This window comes from Coregonus clupeaformis, chromosome 7 (assembly GCF_020615455.1).
Source record: "Coregonus clupeaformis isolate EN_2021a chromosome 7, ASM2061545v1, whole genome shotgun sequence".
NCBI classification, from domain to species: Eukaryota; Metazoa; Chordata; class Actinopteri; order Salmoniformes; family Salmonidae; genus Coregonus; species Coregonus clupeaformis.
Window position 1 is genome coordinate 42,596,657 of NC_059198.1, and position 20,780 is coordinate 42,617,436.

At 47.1% G+C, this 20,780-nt stretch overlaps 1 protein-coding gene across 14 annotated transcripts in view; it reads right to left on the minus strand.

The window, feature by feature from the left end:
• Positions 1 to 293: 293 nt before the first annotated feature.
• LOC121569218 (LIM zinc-binding domain-containing Nebulette) overlaps positions 294 to 20,780 on the minus strand; it is a 148,715-nt gene continuing 128,228 nt past the window's right edge. For 10 of the 14 annotated variants that reach the window (XM_041879989.2, XM_041879988.2, XM_041879996.2 and 7 more), the window contains 21 exons: positions 20,616 to 20,726; positions 19,832 to 19,933; positions 13,010 to 13,108; positions 11,522 to 11,635; positions 10,450 to 10,554; positions 10,214 to 10,318; positions 9,746 to 9,853; positions 9,514 to 9,624; positions 9,178 to 9,291; positions 8,896 to 9,006; positions 6,858 to 6,962; positions 6,652 to 6,750; positions 6,443 to 6,547; positions 6,087 to 6,179; positions 5,464 to 5,553; positions 4,926 to 5,030; positions 4,177 to 4,354; positions 3,683 to 3,775; positions 3,346 to 3,495; positions 2,569 to 2,690; positions 294 to 2,342 (listed from right to left, as the gene is read on the minus strand). In XM_041879989.2, the coding sequence (XP_041735923.2) occupies positions 2,166 to 2,342; positions 2,569 to 2,690; positions 3,346 to 3,495; positions 3,683 to 3,775; positions 4,177 to 4,354; positions 4,926 to 5,030; positions 5,464 to 5,553; positions 6,087 to 6,179; positions 6,443 to 6,547; positions 6,652 to 6,750; positions 6,858 to 6,962; positions 8,896 to 9,006; positions 9,178 to 9,291; positions 9,514 to 9,624; positions 9,746 to 9,853; positions 10,214 to 10,318; positions 10,450 to 10,554; positions 11,522 to 11,635; positions 13,010 to 13,108; positions 19,832 to 19,933; positions 20,616 to 20,726 (2,397 nt within the window). In that variant the 3' untranslated portion in view covers positions 294 to 2,165. The remainder of the gene's footprint in view (positions 2,343 to 2,568; positions 2,691 to 3,345; positions 3,496 to 3,682; positions 3,776 to 4,176; positions 4,355 to 4,925; positions 5,031 to 5,463; positions 5,554 to 6,086; positions 6,180 to 6,442; positions 6,548 to 6,651; positions 6,751 to 6,857; positions 6,963 to 8,895; positions 9,007 to 9,177; positions 9,292 to 9,513; positions 9,625 to 9,745; positions 9,854 to 10,213; positions 10,319 to 10,449; positions 10,555 to 11,521; positions 11,636 to 13,009; positions 13,109 to 19,831; positions 19,934 to 20,615; positions 20,727 to 20,780) is intronic. The other 4 variants (XM_041879990.2, XM_041879992.2, XM_041879999.2 and 1 more) reach the window with 4 other exon arrangements.

Here is a 20,780-nt window from a genome sequence, read left to right on the forward strand (position 1 = left end):
ACCATGCTCTATCAACTGAGCTACATCCCTGCCGGCCATTCCCTCCCCTACCCTGGACGACGCTGGGCCAAATGAGTCTCCCGGTCACGGCCGGCTGCGACAGAGCCTGGATTCGAACCAGGATCTCTAGTGGCACAGTTAGCACTGCGATGCAGTGCCTTAGACCACTGCGCCACTCAGGAGTCTAAGGCACTGCAATGCAGTGTCAGTACATTTATGCACTGTCAGTACATTTATGCACTGACTCTGTACCACCTTTCAAAGGGTGTTTGAATTAGCCAAATACAAAATCATTGTTGACAAAGCGTTTTTATTTTTCACACGTGACACTGCAATTAATGACAAAAAAATTAAACATATGGTTAACTCAGGAAAAAGTGACACCTCAATAAACTTGTGATGGTGTACAAACTGAGTAAAACATTTTTTTTTTTTTTACAAAGACATTTCAAAACGGAACTACTTTAAGCAAAAAACCTCTGGGCACAAAATATCTATGATGTTTCTTGCAGTGCCATTATTTTCTCTTCAAGGCCAATATATATTAGCATTTTACAACTTATCCATTTCTGTTTATTAGCTACCACATTCCGTGATAACATGTAATGTACAATAACATGTTAAAGAGATCCCCAGCTACCATGTATCCAGAAACAATGTACTTGAATGGCCACAGTAGGCCTAGTATGCAATAATTTTTGCACCCCTCAAGATATTATAAACCATTTATAACATGCACAAATACATGTACTGTCATTAGTGTCTGCAACAGTGAAGAGTAAAATACAACCATCCGATACTTTATAGGAGCTTATACATCAAAATATTCTTCACAATAGTTCAGAAATGTCAAGATTGCAATTCAACTTCATATACAATTCTTGGGTGTTACTTGAAACTGTGTAAGTGGCAAAATTTGACAACCATGTTGCCTGTTAGCTCTAAGTTATGTGGACATAATCTAATCAAAACCTGTGTCTTGCGTGTTACTTGAAACTGTGTAAATGGCAAAATATGACAACCATGTTGCCAGTTAGCTCTAAATTATGTGGACATAATCTAATCAAAGCCTGTGTGAGGCTTAACTGGTATATGAGATGTAAATAATCCACTGAACTCACAGAAAGAGGTGAGATTGTGTGACTCTTTGACTATAGTTTGTATCAACTATATTTACTTGTGGAGCTGGTTTAAACCAAACCCTTATGTCATCAGACAGAAACAGTACGAAGCGGCGTGTTAAATGAGATGACAAAAGCTAAACAGCTAACTTTCTGGTAATTGCTGACAGGATCGTACTGAAACATGAATTTCTCCTCAACCTCCTCTCCCCTTCCCTTCTTTGTACATAAAACACGGTTAGTGTGGATGTCTAAATGCGAAACATAATAATAGAAATGAAATACAAAGGAGTACAAGAAGAAGGCCCCATTCCGGTCCTGCAGAAATATGTTGGGTGCTATTCAAGCAAACCCGCTAAGCACTTTTCCAGGATAAGTCGAAAACATTATTGTTCTTGTGCTGCAAGACTGAACGTTTGGAATCATGAAGTCAACACAACACTGTTTACTGTGTGAAACAAAAAGAAACTGCACTGCTTAACAAATTCAAATGTGCTTTCTATTGTGGGAATCATTATGTTTTCGACTGCATTCCATGGAATATTTATTTTTGTCTGCTAATGTTGTCTATTTGAGGGTTGCAAATCTCTGATTGAATTATATAAACAATTTTCATGAACTCTGATCACGTGGGACAAGCCACCAATGCTTTTAAATGAAACCAAAAGCAAAACGTATTACATGATTACTTTTAACATAATTTTGTGCCTGCAGTCTAGACAGAGCAAATTGAGCAACTCCATCCAATTAATTTATCTTACTGATGCAGCTCTCCAGGGCCAGGCCTAAAACAGACACTTAGGGAATGGACTTCGCCTACACCATGGTAAGGCTAGCCCGTGGGTGCATCTCAATAATCTAGAGTGGCCTCCTTTCCTCATCTCCTCTCCTTCAACTGTACTGACATGAAAATAACTGTACTGACATGAAAATAACTGGACTGGATGTCAGTAGGCCCTTCCACCTATTCACTCAGTGCGGATGGAGGAGAGGAGAAAAGGGGAGAGGAAAGAAAACCACTTGAAGACTATTGAGATGCATCCCTTAGTTGAAGCACTCCACATAGTTGGCGGGGAGCATGCCTGATTTGCCGGTCCTCTGCACGGTGCCGTACATCCAGCCCTCGTCGATGGGCTGAGCGTTGACGATGACGTCACCATCGCAGAAGGACACCTCGTCGTGGTCCTGCGCTGCGTAGTCGTAGAGCGCCCGGTACACTCTCTGAATGGGAGGAATGGCAACAATGTTAATCATGTGTGTCTACAATGTTAATTGTACAACATAAATATCACAGCATACAAGTAGTTGACTGTGTGAATATTTTGTTGTTAACAAATATTTTAGTGACATATTTCGGATAATCTACTAATTGAATTGAACATGACATACAAATAAGATCCTGTAGGAATTCAAACTACAATAATAGACTGCTTGCATTGGAACTCACCATGGTGACAGATGGGGGGGACTGCACAGACCTCACAGAGGACATGCTGGTTTGGTGCATGTAGCCATACCCATGCTGCTGCTGCTGGCCACTCTGATGGTACGCCCCAGGTAGCACAGGGGCTGGTAGTCAAAGACAGACAGGAAGACACATAGACATTGATGACAAAAGTTTGAGACCTTTCATTTAGTGCTCAAAACTGTTTTTTTTTAGCAGGAATACCTTCTCCATTGAGTTGCACTGCGCATACTAGGTGATCGTTAGAACATCACATCACAAAGAAATCTAAATGGAACCATGCCATCCCCAGTTGACCTTGAAATCAATCAAATAGTTACTGACTGTTAGGTATTTCTGTGGGCAGGGAAGAGAACTGTGAGAGAGTTAGAGTTAAAACAGTTAAACATCACAACCATCGCCAAAACCCTTGGAGGCATTCAAACATTGGGTTAGGGACTCCTGTGTACCTCATATCAGTGGGCTGTTGGTCAGGTTGTATAGAGAAGGGCAAGGGAGGCATTCTGTTGGTCAGACACGTGCTGGGAGAGGAGTTAGGTTAGAGGGGAATCAGGGGTCACACTGATAGTCAATGGATGAATGAATGAATGATGTCTACTCCTTCCACTGTGTGTATGTGTGTGTGTGTGTATGTGTGTGTGCACATGCTTGTTATTGGTGTGTTGACTCACGAGTCCAAGCATCTGTATGACCTAATAATTAAAACATCTAATTTCTATATGCTTAAAAAAAAAAAAAATCTGACTGAGCTCTGACTACCTCTGTCCTGTGACTGCAGTGCAGAGCTGCTGCTGCAGACAGACAGGCTTTTGTCCCACAGGTCAGAGGCAGAGGCCAGTGAACTCACTGACTGGGCCTGCGAGTGTACCGACTGCTGAGACTGCTGCCGGGTGAGGCGGCTCGCACGCTCTGGTGCACCACCAGAAGAGGGCGACAGAGACAGTAGGAAAAACAACAGTCAGGAAATGGAAAGAAAATAAACAGAGAACATAGGGAGGAGGAAATGCAGCTGAATGTTGAAGAGATGAGTGAGCAGGAGGAGGATATACAGGAAAGTGTGGAGGGAGATGAAAGCATTATGTAGGGTTTGTAGTACCAGACAGTCTGTGAAGACTTTTAGACTGAATGTTATCCTCCACAGGGTCAAAGTCAAAGATGGAGCCTGGGTCCGTCCGCCACACCTTAAGGTCTTTGACAGGAGAAAGGTCAGGGAAAGGTAATTTAGACTTAAAGAGATAAGACAGGAAGAAAACAGGAATACAAAGGAAAGGAAACCAGAAATACACAGCTGAAGTCATGTAGATTACATAGAGAAACCACATACAGTTTCGGGCCAGGTGAGTAGAGTCTAACGTGGAGCTTCCGTCTGCAGAGTGAGAGATCTTTTCTGTTTCCACAAATGTAACGTGGACACATCTGGGCTTGTATCCTTGTATTCACTGACACTAAACAACCCCTAATTGCTAGACACTAGACAGCAAATGTCATTGAAAAGGACATCACAAATTCCCCTGACTCTTCAAAGATTAGATTAATTAAGAATCAATTTCCCTGACTTTAAGGTCAAATCCTTTTTTGTGTGCCGCTCACCTACGATGATGCCGCCGGGTCTCCTGTCCATCTCCACCACCTGTGGGTGCACCCCCTTGTAGGCTGCCTCACCCATCATTAGGTTGTTCCGGTGGTGCATTCTCGCCATGCTTTGGTCCTCCATCACTGGGGTGCAGCCTCGGCCCCTCGTCCGCTCAAAGTCCTCGTGGTATTTTGCCTGTCAAAGCAAATATGGGTGGCACATTTTCAGCATCATGATAACAACTCAGAGTTTTGTGTTGCAGCTTAATGAGAGGAACATTATTGATGAACATTAACACATTTGTGAAATTGTGTCACACCAGGCAAAACGGCTGTCAAGCGCACAAAAACACGTGCCGACACACACACACACACACACACACACACACACACACACACACACACACACACACACACACACACACACACACACACACACACACACACACACACACACACACACACACACACACACACACACACACACACAGAGTGCGTTTTGGTCAGTGAGAAAAGGGTGTATTTTGGTCAGTATGCAAAAAAACTCCACACAAGAAACCATGTGCAAATATTTTTATTAGTAAAACACACTCACAGACACGCTCACGAACACACGCTCATTATGGCTCCCTCATGAAAGGAAACAGCCATGCTGTTAACTCTTTAGCTCTGTATGTTAAAAGTGCAGCAGTCCCACCCGCAGTGTGCTTGAGTTGTGTTAACTCGCTCCATGGTCTGCGCAACCGCCATGGTAACCTGAGCTCTACCATGGAGATGTCGTTCTGGGACTTCCTGACACGCCTCAGTTCGGGCGTGTCCAACTCGTTGCAGGACCGGCCCTTCATCTCCTTCATCCCACGCTGGTACTTCACCTGGAAGGCACAAAAGATAAGCATGGTCATACTAACCAGCACAGTCCCACCTGGGTTTGGTTGGATCTCTAAAGTAGCGCCATTTCCACTACAGAGGGCACTGCTTGTGGTCTGAGCCCACATATAGGTTGCACAGGAGGTTAATAGCCAATTTGAAGTGCGGCCCTACGGACCTCGGTGAAGACCGAATGCGGCCCACGGGGCAAAATTAGTTTGATGCCCCTGATATAAAAGCTAATCTGGCCAGAATCAGTGGCACCTTAATAAGGGAGGACGGGCTCGTGGTAATGACTGGAGCAGAATATGTGGAATGGTACCTAATACATAAAACACATGGTTTGATGCCATTCCATTCGCTCCATTTCAGCCATTATTATGAGCCGTCCTCCCCTTAGCAGCCTCCACTGATAGGTTGTCATCCTATGTGACTTGCCGAGCTGATGTTCTCCTGGTTCTGACGGACTCTCTCCATCTCTGGGGTGACTCCCACACTGGTGGCCTGCAGCTGCTTTTTATACTTCACCTGTGGACACACAATATTCACACAACGTTAAAACAACATTCACAAGTCAGAGTTTATCCGTCTCTACAACCAGAAAACCAGTTTGCAACCAGAAAAGTACATTATTATGATGTCCCATGCAAGATTCTGCCTCCTGGGTATCATTAGTGATTGGCAGCTGTTCCTGGCCTTCTGTCTGCTCTGCTCTCTCAATGGGGGATTGTTCAGCAGGATCGACTAATGGCTGTATTGACTTAGACTGGACCAGGGCCAGTGTGAAAGTCTGTGTCAGGCAGGACAGGACAGAGTTTCAGACCAAAATAGTGTTCAACAACAAACCAGGGGCTTGTATCTTTGAGGAGTTTAAATGGAATGCCTGGAGCAAATTCAATGGTAGGCATTGTATCAGTAACTAAATGGTTGTTCAGTGTGTCTGCCGTTTGTGATTTCTAGTTTGCAGCAATGAAGCAGTAGAATATCCAAACAAAACCAGATTAAACCAGTTTTCAAAACAAGCCCTTCTTGTGAGGTCGAAGGTCAGACAAGGTTCTCACCGAGCTGATGTTCTCCTGGTTCCTGCGGACCCTCTCCGTGTCAAGGGTTTCCATGACTGCCGTCCCGCTCCCAACCCCCTCTCTGTATTTCACCTGGACATGGAACAGAGTCTTACAGCGCCGCTGTTTACATGCTCACCGTACAAATGTCCTAAAAATAATTCCCATCAACACTCTCATCATCATCATCTTGAAGACCTTGTTCAAATAAGAAAGCCAAGTACATAACAGAGCTAGGTTCAGATCTAGGTTCAGATCTAGGTACAGCCTAACTTACAGCATCATACTGTAGTTCATACGGCCCAAGGACTACATGTACTGTACGTGGTTGTGTAGAACAAAGGATTACATCTTACATCACTGACTTTCTTTGTGTTCTCCCTGGCGAGGATGATTTCCGGAGTATCGGTGACAGAAGACATCAGGCTTTTGTGCAGCTTTGAGTCCCAAGCGTACCGACACTGGAGGTTTAGAGCAAAAGGGTAACTGTGTTGACAGATAATACTGCATGTTATAAAAGTGTGTGTGTGTGTGTGTGTGTGTGGGTGTGTACTGTGTCCCTCACTGAGCTGATGTTCCTCTGGTTGTTCTTCACTCTCTCCATCTCGGGGGTGTCGAACCCATACGAACCCTTCAGCTTCTCTGCCTCATTCTTGTACTTCTTCTGCATAAAGCCAAGAGATTGACACTCCATTCAAGCACATATCCCATTCAGTAGTGTAACATAAAGTGCTACGCATGGTGGCATGCAGTACTGAGAGGTAACCCTACCTGACTGTAGACATCCTTCATGTAGGCAGCGTGCAGTAGTTCTGGTGTGTCCGTCACTGTACCGTATGAGCTCTCCCTCAGCTGGGCTGTCTGCTTGTAGGAGGCCTGAAAAAGTCAAACACAGACTGACACTTACACACACAGACTTAGGTTAGCTTAGCAACAACAGGACATTAAAAGCATGACAGAAACACTGGTTTTCGTTTCCTGTTGCATAACGTTTTGCTACTGTGTGCCCCCCCGATGAACACGATCAAGGTTTCAAATGAAGGCCTTGTTTTAGAGTGACACAAAATAGACAGACACAATATAGTCTCTAAAATGAATGTTTTATGAGGTGGTTTCATAAGACAGCAATGCAGACAGGCGATGCTTAGGGCCATCTATAAGTGATGAGGGAGGACCATACGTTGTCTGTGAGCGTTGCTGTTGTGTAATGGAGCCCTGAGGCTGGACGGGTCCTGACAGTCCATCTGCTGCCTGTTATTTTGCCTGATTATAATGACTGTGGAGCTGATTAGTATTACTGTTGGCAGGTCTGTAAAAGAGAGCAGGTGTTCTCAGATGGAAAAAATTGCCACAAAGCAGATATGATACTTTGCTGCTGCGTCACATTTGAAATATTGAGAATTTAAAATATGACAAATGTGACTGGTTCCGTTTCAGCCTTTAACCCTTTGGTGTCTCCTGTCTAATTCAGAGGAGACTGGTGGGAAAAGCTATAGGAGGACAGGCTCATTTTAATGGCTGGAATGGAATTAATGGAACGGGGTCAAACACGTGGTTTCCATATATTTGATCTGTTTGATACCATTCCATTTATTCTATTCCAGCCATTACAATGAGCCCATCCTCCTATAACTCCCCCCCACCAGCCTCCTATGGTCTACATATATCAATGGCTTTGGATAGTTGTAAGCAATAGGATTATGGCTCTACTTGGACTCCTAATTAAGACTAAGTGGATCTTTCACCATAATGCCGATCTGTGCAGAACAAAGTTATAGGGGCTAGGTAGAAAAATGGAGCTGGGCCTAACTAATGGTATGGATTGGGCCCTACCTGGCTAGTTAACTAGTGGTATGGGTTGGGCCCTACCTGGCTAGTTAACTAGTGGTATGGATTGGGCCCTACCTGGCTGGTTAACTAATGGTATGGGTTGGGCCCTACCTGGTTGGTTAACTAGTGGTATGAGTTGGGCCCTACCTGGTTGGTTAACTAGTGGTATGAGTTGGGCCCTACCTGGCTAGTTAACTAGTGGTATGGGTTGGGCCCTACCTGGCTAGTTAACTAGTGGTATGGGTTGGGCCCTACCTGGCTGGCTGGTTAACTAATGGTATGGGTTGGGCCCTACCTGGCTGGTTAACTAATGGTATGGGTTGGGCCCTACCTGGCTGGTTAACTAGTGGTATGGGTTGGGCCCTACCTGGCTGGTTAACTAGTGGTATGGGTTGGGCCCTACCTGGCTGGTTAACTAGTGGTATGGGTTGGGCCCTACCTGGCTAGTTAACTAGTGGTATGGGTTGGGCCCTACCTGGCTGGTTAACTAGTGGTATGGTTTGGGCCCTACCTGGCTGGTTAACTAGTGGTATGGGTTGGGCCCTACCTGGCTGGTTAACTAGTGGTATGGGTTGGGCCCTACCTGGCTGGTTAACTAGTGGTATGGTTTGGGCCCTACCTGGCTGGTTAACTAGTGGTATGGGTTGGGCCCTACCTGGCTGGTTAACTAGTGGTATGGGTTGGGCCCTACCTGGCTGGTTAACTAGTGGTATGGGTTGGGCCCTACCTGGCTGGTTAACTAGTGGTATGGGTTGGGCCCTACCTGGCCGGTTAACTAGTGGTATGGGTTGGGCCCTACCTGGCCGGTTAACTAGTGGTATGGGTTGGGCCCTACCTGGCTGGTTAACTAGTGGTATGGGTTGGGCCCTACCTGGCTGGTTAACTAGTGGTATGGGTTGGGCCCTACCTGGCTGGTTAACTAGTGGTATGGGTTGGGCCCTACCTGGCTGGTTAACTAGTGGTATGGGTTGGGCCCTACCTGGCTGGTTAACTCTGTGGCCTTCCTGGCCCTCTGCATCTCCAGCACGTCACCACTGATCTCCATGCCTTTACCCATGATGTCATTCTCCAGGTCCTTGCGATACTCTTTCTAGAGGGACAGATTCAACACTGCTTAATTCTCACATAATGTAATGATGGTGTGATATTGTGCATCACAAAGGTTTGTGTGTGTGTGTGTGTGTGTGTGTGTGTGTGTATGTAAATTCCACGGAGTAAAAAAACTGCCCATGTGAAAGATGAGTATAGAAGCAAACTGTACCTCATTGAGGATGTGGCTGGCGTTTTTAGCCCGTATGAGGTCTGGTGTGTCCTCCAATCCCAGCCCTGAGAGCCCCCTCCCCTTCACCTCCAGTCCTTCCCTCCTGTACTCCCTCTGTAGGCACCAGCCATAGAAATATCATTACTAGAATGGACATTCCCAATCAAGACAATGTTTCTTCAATTCTAACTGAATGTATGTGTAGACGGTGCATATCAGCAGATGGCAATCTGGACTCAGACCATAGACTTAAGACCACATTTGAAGTATAGAGACATTTGATTTTGAGATGAATTATCCTTTTAAAATAGCATAGAGGGCTATGTTGGCACAGACCTCACTCAGGATGTTGCTGGCGTGGCGGGCGGTCAGGTATCCAGGGGTCAGGTCAACGTCCACTAGGGCCTTGCCCCGGATGTGGTCATCATATTCCTTCCTGTACTCTCTCTGATGTCAGTGGGAAGAAAGAGGCACACCATCACCCTTCTGTCATTACCAACCACACAAACATACACACACACACTTCAGCATGTTACATCATTATAGTAAAGGCATGTGTGTCACCCACCTCACTTTGCATTTTCTGAGCCTCCTTGGACACTCTGTAAGACTGTGTGTCCACAAACTCCATCTGGGACTTGCCTTTCTTTCTCTCATACTCTTCCTTGTATTTCACCTGTCAGGTAAACACATCCATTAAACCACAAGACAGACAGAAACATCGACAATCAACAACGTGTGTGGGAGTTATAATATACAGTATAATATATGTATTACAGTACAGTGAGTGCATACATTTTTTGTGTGTGTATGTGATCACTGCAGGAGGTGAACCTACAACCTTGCTGCTAGTGCCACGCTTATCCCAACAGAACCACACAAGCCAGTTAACTTTAAAAAAACTGGAGATCCACGCCTTTCCACCCCAGGCTCCCATGTGGTTTATTTAGATGTTTTGACCTTCAGCGTTGAAACATTGTTTCAGTAAAGCCCATGGTAGCATAGACCAGTGTGAGGAGTCTCTTACTATACTGACCTGGCTGTGCAGTACCGCATTCTCCCTGTGGTGGAGCTGTTCTGCTGTGTCCAGTGCTACATGGTAGTGTCCCTTAGACTGCTCGTACTTCTTCTTGTACTCTACCTGAATAGACATAGGACACAGGTGTTTGTTATAGCAGGGCTGGACAAAAAGCCTGCATAGTGCATACCCAGCGGCTCTCTAGGAGGGTTACTAGACGTTATGATCTGAAACAGAGGAGAGGGAAACATTACGTTGCTCTGCAGCTTGCTGGCATGTAGAGCGTGTTCCAGCTGCAGCAGGTTGGGCAGGTCCATGGATCCCTCAATCACCTGGTTCTGGTTGGTCTTATACTTCACCTACAGAGAACAAACACAGATAGAAACCTTTCTGAAATTAGTGTTGTCCTTCACATGTCGGTGGTGCAAGGTAAGGACGAGGAAGCAATGTGAGGATTCTGTGAGGTAAACAACAGAGGATTCACCTCACTCATCCCATGGGAGTGGTACAACAGGCTTGGGGTCGATTCCCGTTTCAATTCAAGTCAACTAAAAATGGCCCATTGTTTTTACTGAGGATGTTTTCAATGTCAATCTACCTCCTGAATTGACTGAATTGAGATTACATGAACACCAACCCTGGTAATTACACAGGCAATCTGTTCTCAAATCCTAAGACGTCTGACGTGGGAACTTTCATCCTCACAGTACAGGCTACATCTTCTCATCCAAAGGGCCCCACTCTCTTTAGTTTCCACCAAACCCTCCATTTGCCTTTAAAAGGTTCCCATGGAAACTGCTAACGCGGCAGCCTGAATTTTAGCTAAGTGCACATTGAAAGCAATAAAACAGAGGAACCTCAATGGAACAAACCCAGGAGACAGGACAGGAGCTGAGGGTTGTGTCCCATTGAGCTATCATTTACAGGCTGTTCTGAAGGGACATTTGAGGAGAGTGTAATGTAATACCCCACTACTGAGCCAAGCACGGCTGAGCTGCCACGTTCAGTAGCCAAACGTTGTTGAACGTTGCAGATAGAAATGCCACAAATAGAGCCGACGTGATTGCTTATTCTACATGTCCGAGAGGCATGTAGAAAAACATGATTGTTCTACATAGCTTATTATCTGAAAGTTGTGTCCTGCTGAACACACCCCAGGTTATGCATCCACCATAATGGCCGGAACTGTGTTGGAAAAGACTGTGTGGGAAAGAAATCTGAGCCAGCACAGTACAGTTTGGGCCGGGGCAATAGTGTGAAAAGGGTATAAGTGCACCACGTGACTGGGGTATGTGTGGGGATGGACAGGGCACGTTGGAGACCCACCTGGCTGGCGAGGGCGTGGGCAGCCTGTGTGTGTTTGAAGGACACACAGTCGCTGGGGTTGTACTGTGGCTTCTGACCCTTGAACTCCTTCTCGAACTTCTCCTTGTAGTGCACCTGATGTGTGTTATGAGTGTGTGTGTGTGTGTGTGTGTATGAGAGAGAGAGAGAGACAGAGACAGAGATAGAGAGAGACAGAGACAGAGATAGAGATATGTGAGTACACACAGCGACAGCAGAAATGATGTAGAAGACACACCATTACCCCCTTATCCACCCCTAATTCTCCCCTCAGCAATCCTCCTCCTCCCCCTTCAGCTCTCCGCCCAGCAGTCATGACAAAGCAGCTCTGTAGTGCTGAACCAGGGGACTCAGCAGGTCTGTGGTGCTGAACCAGGGGACTTAGCAGGTCTGTGGTGCTGAACCAGGGGACTCAGCAGGTCTGTGGTGCTGAACCAGGGGACTCAGCAGGTCTGTGGTGCTGAACCAGGGAACTCAGCAGGTCTGTGGTGCTGAACCAGGGGACTTAGCAGGTCTGTGGTGCTGAACCAGGGGACTCAGCAGGTCTGTGGTGCTGAACCAGGGGACTCAGCAGGTCTGTGGTGCTGAACCAGGGAACTCAGCAGGTATGTGGTGCTGAACCAGGGGACTTAGCAGGTCTGTGGTGCTGAACCAGGGGACTCAGCAGGTCTGTGGTGCTGAACCAGGGGACTCAGCAGGTCTGTGGTGCTGAACCAGGGGACTCAGCAGGTCTGTGGTGCTGAACCAGGGAACTCAGCAGGTCTGTGGTGCTGAACCAGGGGACTTAGCAGGTCTGTGGTGCTGAACCAGGGGACTCAGCAGGTCTGTGGTGCTGAACCAGGGGACTCAGCAGGTCTGTGGTGCTGAACCAGGGAACTCAGCAGGTATGTGGTGCTGAACCAGGGGACTTAGCAGGTCTGTGGTGCTGAACCAGGGGACTCAGCAGGTCTGTGGTGCTGAACCAGGGAACTCAGCAGGTATGTGGTGCTGAACCAGGGGACTCAGCAGGTCTGTGGTGCTGAACCAGGGACCTCAGCAGGTCTGTAGTGCTGAACCAACGGACTCAGCAGATCTATGGTGCTGAACCAGGGGACTCAGCAGGTCTGGTACCAGGCCAGGCAGTTCTGTAGTGCTGAACCAGGGGACTCAGCAGGTCTGGGACCAGGCCATGAATGAATGTCCTTTCATTAAACAGTGGCCGGAGGACAGAACACTAAAGACTACATGGCTCTGTCGCAATAAAATTGCCTCCTTCCCTCGTCTCATTTTCATTAACAGTGGCAGAAGGGCATGTCAGAACAGTATCGAGATGCATGACTTTGTCACAATACTCTTAAATCATCTCCTTCCCTTCATGGTTGGAGACGAGCTAATTCTCCAGTCAATGGTACAATACCTGGTTATAAATGACAACAGCAGTAGACACATATGTATATAAATATATATATATGTGATGCTTTATTATCTTACCTGGCTAGCGAGTTTGGAGGCCACTTTGGCATGCTCGATATCAGACCTTCCCAGGACATCATTGTAGATTTCATGCTTAGTTTTACTCCTATAGGACACCTGTGAACCAGAGAGACAAGGGCAAGCAAAGACACACTATGAAAGGGCTAACTTTTCTATATAGTATGTATTCTCTACGTATTATGTTAATGGTCTTCCCTCTAAATTATGCAGATTGTGTGCATGAGAGAGAGAGCACAGCTAGGGACCAGGACTGGGACTGTTGATGTGGTGGTAGAGTAGTGGTGGCGTTGAATGTTTTATGAACGCTGCTACCCACACACACTGCCTCACCTACACAGCACAAGCAAAGTTGTCTGTCCCACTGTAAACAAACTGCCACTTTGAAGGCTTAATGAAGCCTTCATAAACCCTTTATAAGGCCTATATAGATGTGTCAGACATTATTCACAAGCAGCTATCATATGCTATATAAAGGGAGGCAATAAAGTTATGGCACAACACATTGTCACGTTCGTCGAGGAGTGAAGGAGACCAAGGCGCAGCGAGTGAAAAGAACATGTTGACTTTATTACTTAAAGCAACCAAAAACAACAAACCAAAGCGACGAATGAGAAGTCCAATAGTGACAAAGACTAAACAGGAACAAAAACCCACAACACCCACAGGAAAACATACAGATAAATATGGCTCCCAATCAGAGATAACGAGCCGACAGCTGACACTCGTTACCTCCGATTGGGAGTCATTGAACCCAACAAAGAAATACAACACATAGAACCACCCAACCAAACAAAACACCACGAAACGAACACACCCTGGCTCAACACACACAGTCCCGGAGCCAGAGCGTGACAGTACCCCCCCCTAAAGGCGCGGACTGCGACCGCGCCTCAATAAGGCTAAACAAGGGAGGGCTGGGTGGGCATACCTCTTCGGCGGTGGTTCTGGCTCTGGCCGTGGTCCCCACCCCACCAAAGTCACTACCCGCTTACGTAGCCTCCTCCACATGACCACCCCCAACTAAACCCCACTGGATTAAGGGGCGGCACCGGACTAAAGGGCAGCACCGGACTAAGGGGCAGCACCGGACTAAGGGGCAGCACCGGACTAAGGGGCAGTACCGGACTAAGGGGCAGCACCTGGATAGGGGGCAGCACCGGGCTAAGGGACAGCACCGGACTCAATGGCGGATCCTGGCTGGCTGGCTCTGGCGGATCCTGGCTGGACGGCTCATGGCTGGCTGAAGGATCTGGCTGCTCATGGCTGGCTGACGGATCTGGCTGCTCATGGCTGGCTGACGGATCTGGCTGCTCATGGCTGGCCGACGGATCTGGCTGCTCATGGCTGGCCGACGGATCTGGCTGCTCATGGCTGGCTGACGGATCTGGCTGCTCATGGCCGGCTGACGGATCTGGCTGCTCATGGCTGGCGGAAGGCTCTGGCTGATCCTGTCTGGCGGAAGGCTCTGGCTGATCCTGTCTGGCGGAAGGCTCTGGCTGATCCTGTCTGGCGGAAGGCTCTAGCGGCTCCCGGGTCTGGCGGACGGCTCTGAAGGCTCATGGCAGACGGGCGGCTTTTGCAGGCTCCGTGACAGACGGGCAGTTCATGCAGCGCTTGGCAGACGGACAGTTCAGACGGCGTTGGGCAGACAGGCAGTTCAGGCGCCGTTGGGCAAGACGGGCAGTTCAAGCGCCCGTTGGGCAGACGGGCAGTTCAGGCGCCGTTGGGCAGACGGCAGACTCTGGCCGTCTGAGGCGCACCGTAGGCCTGGTGCGTGGTGCCGGAACTGGAGGTACCGGGCTGAGGACACGCATCTCAGGGCTAGTGCGGGGAGAAGGAACAGGCCGGACCGGGCTGGCGACGCGCACCGTAGGTTTGGTGCGAGTGGCAGGAACAGGCCGGGCTGGGCTGGCGACGCACACCGTAGGTTCTGTGCGTGGAGCAGGAACAGGCCGGGCTGGGCTGGCGACGCACACCGTAGGTTCTGTGCGTGGAGCAGGAACAGGCCGGGCTGGGCTGGCGACGCACACCGTAGGTTCTGTGCGTGGAGCAGGAACAGGCCGGGCTGGGCTGGCGACGCACACCTTAGGTTCTGTGCGTGGAACAGGAACAGGCCGGGCTGGGCTGGCGACGCACACCGTAGGTTCTGTGCGTGGAGCAGGAACAGGCCGGGCTGGGCTGGCGACGCACACCGTAGGTTCTGTGCGTGGAGCAGGAACAGGCCGGGCTGGGCTGGCGACGCACACCGTAGGTTCTGTGCGTGGAGCAGGAACAGGCCGGGCTGGGCTGGCGACGGCACACCGTAGGTTCTGTGCGTGGAGCAGGAACAGGCCGGGCTGGGCTGGCGACGCACACCGTAGGTTCTGTGCGTGGAGCAGGAACAGGCCGGGCTGGGCTGGCGACGCACACCGTAGGTTCTGTGCGTGGAGCAGGAACAGGCCGGGCTGGGCTGGCGACGCACACCGTAGGTTCTGTGCGTGGAGCAGGAACAGGCCGGGCTGGGCTGGCGACGCACACCGTAGGTTCTGTGCGTGGAGCAGGAACAGGCCGGGCTGGACTGGCGACGCACACCGTGGGCTTGATGCGTGGAGTAGGAACAGGCCGGTCCGTACTGGGAACACACACCACTGGCTTTAACTGGGGATCAGGAACGGGCCGGACCGGACTGGTAACACACATCAGTCTCTCACGCCGTGTCGCAACAACTTCCCTTCCTCTACTGCGCCAATGGCTCCCGTAATCCGATAGCCTTCTCTCCACGTCTCCCTGTGGCAGCCTCCTGCTGCCCAGCCGCCCAAGCCATGTGCCCCCCAAAAACTTTTTTGGGGTTGCCTCTCGTCCTTCCAACGATGACCCTGCTGACGCCGTTGCTCCTCTCTCGCCAGGGCCTTGATCTTCCCCCAAGGTCCCTTGCCCCCGAGCATGTCCTCCCAGGACCACGATTTGCCCACCTGGGCCATCGCCAGCCTCTCGATCTCCTTACCAGGCGCCTCCTCCCATGTCCAGTCTCTTTGCTCCTGGACACGCTGCTTGGTCCTTTTATGGTGGGTTTTTCTGTCACGTTCGTCGAGGAGTGAAGGAGACCAAGGCGCAGCGAGTGAAAAGAACATGTTGACTTTATTACTTAAAGCAACCAAAAACAACAAACCAAAGCGACGAATGAGAAGTCCAATAGTGACAAAGACTAAACAGGAACAAAAACCCACAACACCCACAGGAAAACATACAGATAAATATGGCTCCCAATCAGAGATAACGAGCCGACAGCTGACACTCGTTACCTCCGATTGGGAGTCATTGAACCCAACAAAGAAATACAACACATAGAACCACCCAACCAAACAAAACACCACGAAACGAACACACCCTGGCTCAACACACACAGTCCCGGAGCCAGAGCGTGACACACATGGTGTAAGGCCCTTTTATAACACATTACGTAGTCTGACTTAGATATGAAACGTTAACATCTATCTAGTGCTGATGAAGACCTCTAAATCTAAAGTTAATTTAGAGTGTGACCCTCTTGTCTAATCTTGGGACTAGAGTGAGGTAAATCAACATGTCCAACACCTTTTCTTATAAAAAAATTAATATATATACAGTTGAAGTCGGAAGTTTACATACACTTAGGCTGGAGTCATTAAAACTCAATTTTTCAACCACTCCACAAATTTCTTGTTAACAAACTATAGTTTGGCAAGTCCGTTAGGACATCTACTTTGTGCATGACACAATTAATTTTTCCAACAATTGTTTACAGACAGATTATTTCACTTATAATTCACTGTATCACAATTCCAGTGGGTCAGAAGTTTACATACACTAAGTTGACTGTGCCTTTAAACAGCTTGGAAAATTCCAGAAAATGATGTCATGGCTTTAGAAGCTTCTGATAGGTTAATTGACATAATTTGAGTCAATTGGAGGTGTACTTGTGGATGTATTTCAAGGCCTACCTTCAAACTCAGTGCCTCTTTGCTTGACATCATGGGAAAATCCAAAGAAGTCAGCCAAGACCTCAGAAAAAAAATGGTAGACCTCCACAAGTCTGGTTCATCCTTGGGAGCAACTTCCAAACGCCTGAAGGTACCACGTTCATCTGAACAAACAATAGTACGCAAGTATAAACACCATGGGACCAGCAGCCGTCATACCGCTCAGGAAGGAGACGCGTTCTGTCTCCTAGAGATGAACGTACTTTGGTGCGAAAAGTGCAAATCAATCCCAGAACAATAGCAAAGGACCCTGTGAAGATGCTGGAGGAAACAGGTACAAAAGTATCTATATCCACAGTAAAACGAGTCCTATATCGACATAACCTGAAAGGCCGCTCAGCAAGGAAGAAGCCACTGCTCTAAAACCGCCATAAAAAAGCCAGACTACGGTTTGCAACTGCACATGGGGACAAAGATCGTACTTTTTGGAGAAATGTCCTCTGGTCTGATGAAACAAAAATAGAAATCGTTATGTTTGGAGGAAAAAGGGGGATGCTTGCAAGCCAAAGAACACCATCCCAACCATGCTGTGGGGGTGCTTTGCTGCAGGAGGGACTGGTGCACTTCACAAAATAGATGGCATCACGAGGAAGGAAAATTATGTGGATATATTGAAGCAACATCTCAAGACATCAGTCAGGAAGTTAAAGCTTGGTCACAAATGGGTCTTCCAAATGGACAATGGCTCCAAGCATACTTCCAAAGTTGTGGCAAAATGTCTTAAGGACAACAAAGTCAAGGTATTGGAGTGGCCATCAAAAAGCCCTGACCTCAATCCTATAGAACATTTTTGGGCAGAACTGAAAAAGCGTGTGCGAGCAAGGAGGCCTACAAACCTGACTCAGTTACACCAGCTCTGTCAGGAGGAATGGGTCAAAGTTCACCCAATTTATTGTGGGAGGCTTGTGGAAGGCTACCCGAAATGTTTGACCCAAGTTTAACAATTTAAAGGCAATGCTACCAAATACTAATTGAGTGTATGTAAACTTCTGACCCACTGGGAATGTGATGTAATAAATAAAAGCTGAAATAAATCATTCTCTCTACTATTATTCTGACATTTCACGTTCTTAAAATAAAGTGGTGATCCTAACTGACCTAAGACACAGAATATTTACTAGGATTAAATGTCAGGAATTGTGAAAAACTGAGTTTAAATGTATTTGGCTAAGGTGTATGTAAACTTCCAACTTCAACTGTATATACAGGACCAGTCAAAAGTTTGGACATACCTACTCATTCAAGGGTTTTTCTTTAGTTTGACTATTTCCTACATTGTATAATAATAGTGAAGACATCAAAACTATGAAATAACACATATGGAATCATGTAGTAACCCAAAAAGTGTTAAATCTAAATATATTTTATATTCTTCAAAATAGCCACCCTTTGCCTTGATGACAGCTTTGAACACTCTTGGCATTCTCTCAACCAGCTTCATGAGGAATGCTTTTCCAACAGTCTTGAAGGAGTTCCCACATGTGCTGAGCACTTGTTGGCTGCTTTTCCTTCACTCTGCGGTCCAACTCATCCCAAACTATCTCAATTGGGTTGAGGTCGGGTGATTGTGGAGGCCAGGTCATCTGATGCAGCACAACATTACTCTCCTTCTTGGTAAAATAGCCCTTACACAGCCTGGAGGTGTGTTTTGGGTCATTTTCCTGTTGAAAAACAAATGATAGTCCAACTGAGCGCAAACCAGATGGGATGGCGTATCGCTGCAGAATGCTGTGGTAGCCATGCTGGTTAAGTGTGCCTTGGTTTCTAAATAAATGTCAGTGTCACCAGCAAAGAATCCCCAAACCATCACACCTCCTCCTTCATGCTTCACGGTGGGAACCACACTTGCAGAGATCATCCGTTCACCTACTCTGCGTCTCACAAAGACAAGGCGGTTGGAACCAAAAATCTCACTTTTGGACCCATCAGACCAAAGGACAGACATCCACCGGTCTAATGTCCATTGCTCGTGTTTCTTGCCCCAAGCAAGTCTCTTCTTCTTATTGGAGTCCTTTAGTAGTGGTTCCTTTGCAGCAATTCGACCATGAAGGCCTGATTCACACAGTCTCCTCTGAACAGTTGATGTTGAGATGTGTCTGTTACTTGAACTCTGTGAAGCATTTATTTGGGCTGCAATTTCTGAGGTGCAGTTACTCTAATGAACTTATCCTCTGCAGCAGAGGTAACTCTGGGTCTTCCTTTCCTGTGGCGGTCCTCATGAGAGCCAGTTTCATCATAGCGCTTGATGGTTTTTGCGACTGCACTTGAAGAAACTTTCAAAGTTCTTGACATTTTCCGGATTGACTGACCATCATGTCTTAAAGTAATGATGGACTGTCATTTGTCTTTGCTTATTTGAGCTGTTCTTGCCATAATATGGACTTGGTCTTTTACCACCCCTACCTTGTCACAACACAACTGCAATTGGCATTAAGAAGGAAAGACATTCCACAAATTAACAAGGCACACCTGTTAATTGAAATGCATTCCAGGTGACTACCTCATGAAGCTGGTTGAGAGATTGCCAAGAGTGTACAAAGCTGCCATCAAGGCAAAGGGTGGCTACTTTGAAAAATCTCAAATTGAAAATATATATTGATTTGTTTAATGTAGAAAACAGCAACAATAAAGAAAAACCCTTGAATGAGTAGGTGTGTCCAAACTTTTGACTGGTACTGGATATATATATATATATACAGTCATACATACATATCAAATCAAACTTTATCTTAAGCGCAAAACAATAGAATATAATATATATATATATATTCTATTGTATTGTTTTGCGCTTAAGATAAAGTTTGATTTTATATGAACTCACGTCGCTGGCCAGTTCAGTGGCCTGTTTGGCGTTCTGGATATCAGGTCTGTCCGCCAACGTGGTGAAATTGTGGTGGTCCTGTTTCCCTGTCCTGTAGTTGACCTGAAGGCATTGAGGAGGAAAGGAAGTGTTAGGATTATTTGTGGAGCGATTCATTTTTTTGCATTTCAGGGGCATTCATTCAATCATCATCATTTGTGTACTGTAACATTCTGTGTCAAAATGCAATGTCTCCACACTGGCTAATATTTCCGTAACAGAGAGATTAAGCACAGTGATAGACACCAGAACGATCAATGGGAACGATCAGTGACATCCTTTGGCCCACTTTTCCCTAGGTGATGTTGATGCATACTGACATCTCTCAAATGAGCAACATGGCCAGAGGGCCCTCAGAATCCATTATGGGATATTGGTACACAGAAATCCCTGACCTCAACCAAACATGCAGGATGTGGATAAAATCTGCATTTGTGTGCACTTGAATTTTCCATGGATTCATATCCATGTTCACTAAAACTTCGGACAAACGTATTCCATACAGCACAAATAATAACATCTAGCTAGCCTAACCCATAACATTTCCCATGATTGTAGCTTGTGTGGCCTACAGTGATCTAACGGTTACCGCTGTAAGCCAGGTTCAAATCTGGCCAACTCCCTTCTAACAAACCCTCCTCCTTACTGCCTGTCTCTCTTATTCACTATTTCTGCATTATAAACATAAAATGAAAAAATAAAGAATGTAGTTTGTATCAGGGGAAAATGCATTGTGGGTAATTACTTCGCTCTGCTGTTTGTTGACTTCCATAGCGTGGGAGACCTCTGGTAAGGTCTCCATGGTGGTGTAACTGGACTGGCCCTTCTCCGCGTTGTACTTCTCCTTGTACAGTTTCTGGAGAGGATGACAGACCAGAGAGAAGAGAGAGAAGGGAAAGAAAACCATTAC